This window comes from Amblyraja radiata, chromosome 7, assembly GCF_010909765.2.
Source record: "Amblyraja radiata isolate CabotCenter1 chromosome 7, sAmbRad1.1.pri, whole genome shotgun sequence".
Classification (NCBI taxonomy): Eukaryota; Metazoa; Chordata; class Chondrichthyes; order Rajiformes; family Rajidae; genus Amblyraja; species Amblyraja radiata.
The window spans coordinates 44,113,831-44,119,957 of NC_045962.1; the positions used below are offsets into that span (position 1 = coordinate 44,113,831).

At 41.9% G+C, this 6,127-nt stretch overlaps 1 protein-coding gene across 1 annotated transcript in view; it reads left to right on the plus strand.

Annotated features, from left to right (window-relative positions):
• Positions 1–3,480, plus strand: part of ndufs1 (NADH:ubiquinone oxidoreductase core subunit S1) — a 48,158-nt gene extending 44,678 nt beyond the window's left edge. The window contains exons 17-19 of the mRNA XM_033024347.1: positions 926–1,060; positions 1,630–1,702; positions 2,980–3,480. Coding sequence (XP_032880238.1) covers positions 926–1,060; positions 1,630–1,702; positions 2,980–3,071 — 300 coding nt within the window. The 3' untranslated portion in view covers positions 3,072–3,480. The remainder of the gene's footprint in view (positions 1–925; positions 1,061–1,629; positions 1,703–2,979) is intronic.
• Positions 3,481–6,127: the final 2,647 nt, after the last annotated feature.

Below are 6,127 nucleotides of genomic sequence, written 5' to 3' on the forward strand. Positions count from 1 at the left end.
CCGTTCCTCCCTCGAGCTGGGCCGCTCCGACGGGAGCGCCATTCCACCTCTGGCTGGGCCACTCCGACGGGAGCGCCGTTCCACCCTCGAGCTGGGCCGCTCCGACGGGAGCACCACAGCCCCTCACGGGAGCACCGTTCCAGCCCCGAGCCGGGCTGCCCTCACGGGAGCGAGCCCAGAGCGAGTCCTGACTGGCTCTGCCTCCGGAGTCTCGAGGCCGCCAGCTCCGCCATTAGGCCTCAGCGCAGACGGAGGCAGAGAAGGGGGATACGACAAAAAAGTTGCATTCCCCCGAAGAGAGAGACAGCAAGCCCCGTTTCAACCCCCACCCCTCCCCCCCTCACATAAACACAACCTAAAAAACAAAAACTAACTAGACAAAACGAAAAAAAACAACATAAAAAAGTAAAGACAAACGGACTGCAGGCGAGCCGCAGCCGTTTACCAGCGCCGCCACTTCCGGATGACAATAGGTGCTGCCTGTACTGAGTTTGTACCCCGCATGGGTCTTCCCCAGGTGCACCGATTTCCTCACACACCTCAAAGGTTTCTAGGTTAATTGGCTTTGGTAAAAATTGTACCTAGTGTGTAGGATAATGCTAGTGTACGAGGATCGCTGGTCGGCGCGGAATCAGTGGGCTGAATGGTCTGTTTCCACACTGTATCTCTCAACTAAACTGACACTAGGAATGTAGAGCAAATGTTTTCATCATTTGTATGATTCAGTGCAGCCTCGTATGGTATTATTTTTTTCTTTATCCTTTTGAACCATTGGAAAACTCAGGACTCAAGCACTTCATGTTCTTTCAGAGGGAAGTATTACGACTTGAATGTATTTACCCACAGGGAATTTCTGAAACAGTGGTGGTTTATGCTGAATTTGGAAGTATGGTCACATGAGTTTCAATCCTTTATTTCACCATAGGTGGCTGGTATGACACTTCCATATGATACTTTGGATGAAGTCCGTGAGAGGCTGGTTGAAATATCTCCTAACTTGGTCTGCTATAATGATGTAGAAGAAGCCAACTTTTTCAAACAGGCACATGAACTTGCAATGGTCAGTGTGATTTTATTAAAATGGGAATGTTTATGTGTTGCTGAATAAATGCAATTTATTTTTGCAGCTTTTATTATTACCTGAGGCTTCATCAGAATTGCATCCATACCGTCTTTAATCAAGAGAAACATCTCGAGTTGTCCACTGACATCTAATCTATTAACAAGTAAAGGGGGTTTCGTTTAGTGAGGTTAGGGAGGTGAGTTTCAAAGTGTTTTAAAAGGTTCAAGTAAGGTTAAGATGCACTATATTTTTTATGGGGTGAATTCCAGATCACAAGACATTAAATACTAAAGGAATGCTTGACGGTGTGGAGTATGAAGGCCAGTGTTTTAAAGAAACAATACTTTTATGCTGCAAATTTTGTGGTGATTGTTTTGTCTATGATTATATGGTCATTGTTGATTACAGGAAACCAGGGTGAGTGATATTTGCTGCTTGGATAATGCTTATAATATTAAGTTGCCAGAGTATTTCATGCTACTGTTGTGTATTGATCAATGTTGCCCTTCAGTTTTGTCACCTTCCTCCTGGCAGCCCTTTGACTGATAATTTTCATTTTCTTACAGCTGGTGAATCAACAGATCCTAACTGAACCCCTCGTACCACCTCAACTTACAATTAAAGATTTTTACATGACTGGTATGCTCTTAAACTATTGGCTGGGATAGTATTTCTGAACTCGGGTAATTGTGGTAATTTTAAGGATTAAATGTAGAAAGTCCACTCTTTGATTAATAATAGGTTAAATGCAGTTGTGCTTAATTCTCATGAGGCAATGAGATGTATATGCCAATGTGTTATTGCAGTAGTTATGGCATTTCTGAGAACTACATGTTTTTAGAAATATTTAGGTGTACCTAAATTACCCAACTGTCCATAGTTAATTCCCAAGAGGGCACACCAGAGAAATGCAATCAAAGAAAATTGCACATCAAGCTAAGAAAGTGATGGTTCCAATCTTGGGATTAGATGAGGATTTAAGAAGTGTCTTAACGATGAGAGAATAAGGGCCAGGATGTGCACCTAAATACAGCAGAGAATACATGATTTGAAGTGATGCAAATAATACTTTTGCATATGTGGTAACATGTGGAGCATTGTTAGCTCTTGGGCATCAGTAAGATGAATGTTGTTGTTGATTGAACGAGGAATATTGACCGCGACTGATCTGGCAAATATTCTGCTGTTTAAATGGTGCTGTCGGTACATTGGAACAGCACCTCAACAATACAGTACTTTACAGTACTTACAGTGTTAGCTGAGGTTAGAAGTGAACAAGTTTTTATGGACCACAAAGTCCATGACCAAGGAATGTTAGGAACCAGTGATTTACATTAATTTATTTGTTGGCATTAAACTGTATTTATACATGAAGATTTGGAAGTAGTATTTATCCTCTTAAAAGAACACTTGATATAAACTAAACTGCTGGAAATACTGAGTTGTAAATCTCAGCATTAAATTGAAGCATTAACTCTGTTTATCTCCGAGGTGGCTGCCTATCCTCTTAGCATTTTCAGCATTCTGGTTTTTATTTTTTTATTTCCATCATTGGCATGTTTTTCATGCTTTTTTAACACTTGGTATAACCCATTCAAAAAAAAAATATCCAAGTTCCAAGCAGACTAAACCAGCCAACTGCAAATAAAACTGGCCTTAGTAGGTCAGGAGGTGGCTATATGACTTGTATACCTTTCATGGTTTGGATACCACAGGCATAGATGAGATACCCAGATACTGTAGTGCGGACTGGAATTACAACTTTGCCTTGTAAGGGAAATAAGCAGTAACTATATGTTGTCTGCAAGTGCTCCACTGCAGTTTTAATGCAGGTTTCGGCAGGAAACTGGTTTCATTCAAGATCCTCTTTAAAAATATTTCCATTACTATTTCCGTTTATTTTCTTTTACTTGTAGATCCCATCAGCAGAGCTTCTCAGACAATGGCGAAGTGCGTCAAAGCTGTAACGGAAGGAGCCAGTGCAGTAGAGGACCATTCTATCTGCTAAAGTATACTGGCAAACTGACTTCAAACCCGCCATGTTGCGCTGTTGCATCTGAATGTTGCACGTCTGTGAATAGCAGGTCTCCAATGAACACTGAATTCATACCCATCCATATACCTGCAGCATTATTCGCAAAGCTAAGTGCTCGTTAATGCTGGAGAAAATGTACTTTGCACTCTGCTATCTCCTGCCATGCTAAGTCATGGTACAGTTAACATCTCTTGTAAAATGTAATATATTCCACTAGACATTTAAGTGGAATTGGGGCTGTAGAATAAGTTGTGATTTTGTTGGCTCTGTACTCAACACAATTGAAGATTGTTGTGTTTATAAATCCTCAAAGGTTGAAGTGGTTCTTGTATCATTTCTATCAGCGTTTTACAGAAAATAAATCTATACCGAAAGGCATAAATCAGTGAAATATGTCCTTTGTGTGACTATAATCAGTATTCTACATCATTTCTAACAGACCAAAATTGGGATAGCATTTACCCAAAGCAGATGTATCCTGATGTGGGGTGTAATTCATTACAACTGCCTTTATAGCAAAAGCTTTAAAAATTGCTTGACCCATGCGGATTGCTGTTCCATATTAAATCCCAGAACCAACTGCCTCTGCCCTACTTCTCTTCTGCTGCTGAAGTTGTTAATATGCGTATTTTCCTGCTTTGACAATCTATTTCTCCCATAGCCTTCACAACCTCAACTGATCCAAACAGCCGTGTACTGTGTGCTGGTAACACTCTTCACTGTAAGTTGGCAAATTCCGGTGCACCGATTGGGAATAATCCATGGCTGGTAATTGTCTTGCTGGTGAGGTCGAAGCCGTATCTGCCCACAATTTCACCCCTCCAAATAAAGGCAAAATATCCCATTAACCTTATTTAGAGAAAAACGGTGATGTTTGTATAGCGGCTGCAACATGGTAAAATATATCGGGCACTTTGCTTAGGCCATGGTAAATAAAATTTGAAACAGAGTTGCATAATGTTATAATTGGACAAATAACAGAAAACTTGGTCAAGAATTGAGTTTAAGGGTTAAAACCCTTAAAGCCTTTAAAAGAGAAAAGTTAATTTGGGGGGGGGTAAAACTGAGTTAACATCTGATGACAATCGGTAGAGGTTAAAATTCTTAACTTGCTAAAGAATATGTAGTTACTGGGATGATATATTTTCGAAGCATATATGGTTGGAAAAGTTAACAAACATTGTAAAGCATAAACTGAGCAAGGATTTGGAAGAGAAGGGTTTCAATCAGAATGTGGTGTAAATCAGGGATACCCAAACGGAATATGGAATGCTGTTCTTCGCGTGTCTGTGTGTGGCTTCACTCTGGCAGTGGAGGAGGTCAAGGTTACTAGAAAGGTCAGCCTTTGAAATGGGAAGGAAAGTTAACATTGTAAGTGGGAGCGCCAGCAGGCCTTGAGAGACAGAGCCCAAGTGTTCGTTAAAGATTTTGCATAGTCTCTATTCGAGAAAGACATGGATATTAAAGAACATGGGGAAGGCAATAGTGATGTGTGGAAGAGGATGGCATTTACAGAGATGATGTATTTTGGATTTTAAAATGCATTAAGGTATTTAAATCCTTGGGATCTGATCGAGTGCATCCTGGCAGAGATTTCTGCGTCATCAATAGGCATGGGTGAGGTGTAAAAGACTGGAAGGCAGATACAAAATTAACTTAAAGGTAGGACACAGAGGGTTGCTATTCAGGCTGATGGTTTAAGTTTATTATGGTCACGTGCACACTTACTTACTTACTGCCTATTATGCCTCTTGGCATGTAGGGCAGCAACGATGATCCTCCACTATTCCTTCAGTTGCTGTTTAACCATATAACAATTACAGCACGGAAACAGGCCATCTCCGTAACATATTTGTTTTACGAGACAGGGTTGTTAACCCTGTGCTCAACCTCCAACCTGGAGGACCAGTGGATCGCTCTTCGTCTCGCCTCTACCCTTCGACCTGTCCAGCATGGGAGACCCTAACTGGAGACGAATCTCCCACTGGCATAGCTCTAGGGGTCACTGAGACACACAAGCTCCCCGACCACGACAAGGTTACAATCCAACGGGGAGTCACATGCACACGGGGGTTTATTATGGTCATGTGTCCGGGAGCACAAAGAAGGAGGAATGGCCAGGTGGGTGTGCTGCCTTGGCTGTCATTTCAATTGGATTAGTCAACACCAGATCGTTGGTAACATTGGTTCCAAGGAACTTGAAGCTCTCCACCATTTCCACTTTGGTACCATTGATGCTGATGTGCATATACTCCACACTTCCTGACATCAACAACTAGCTCCTTCATCATGCTGAGATTGTTCATCATGGGAGAGGTTGTTGTCCTGACACCATGTTACTAAGTTCACTATCTCCTTCCTGTGCTCTGTTTCATCAATGTTTGTGATCCGACCCACCATTAATGGTGTCATTTGCAGACTTGTAGGTGGGGCTCGAGCAGACTTTGAGTGTATAGGGTGTATATGGAGTATAGTAGGGGACCGAGACCGCATCTTTGCAGGTTACCAGTGTTGAATAATATTGTGGAGAAGGTGTTGTCACTTATCCTCACTGAATGTCACTGACCGACATCACTCTCGTCCAAGCGGCGTCCTCGATCAGCAGTCCCACCCCCACTGTCTCGTGGAAAGCAGAGATTTCACTGGGTTTTAAAATATGGATTACAAAAACTTGGGGGGGATCGTTCCCCCCACCTCTCAAAACAGAGGGGGGACCAGTCCAGTTTGCTGTCCAGGTAAACTCCAAGGTACATGTACCCCTAAGTAAACTGCACATCCACTCCCTTGAAGGAGACAGGGGGTAGGCACATATTCTGTCAAAGGGTCCTTGGCCTGAAATGTTAACTTTTTTTCTTTCCACCAATGCTGCTTGCACAGAAAGTGTTTCCAGCATTTTCTGTTTTATTCCACAAATTCAGTGATCGATTTTCAATACCTTTACAAAAAATTATAATTTAAATTTAGAAAATCTGTATACCAAAAGCTGGCAATATTTTGAACATTTCACTGTCAAAACATTCCACACTTTG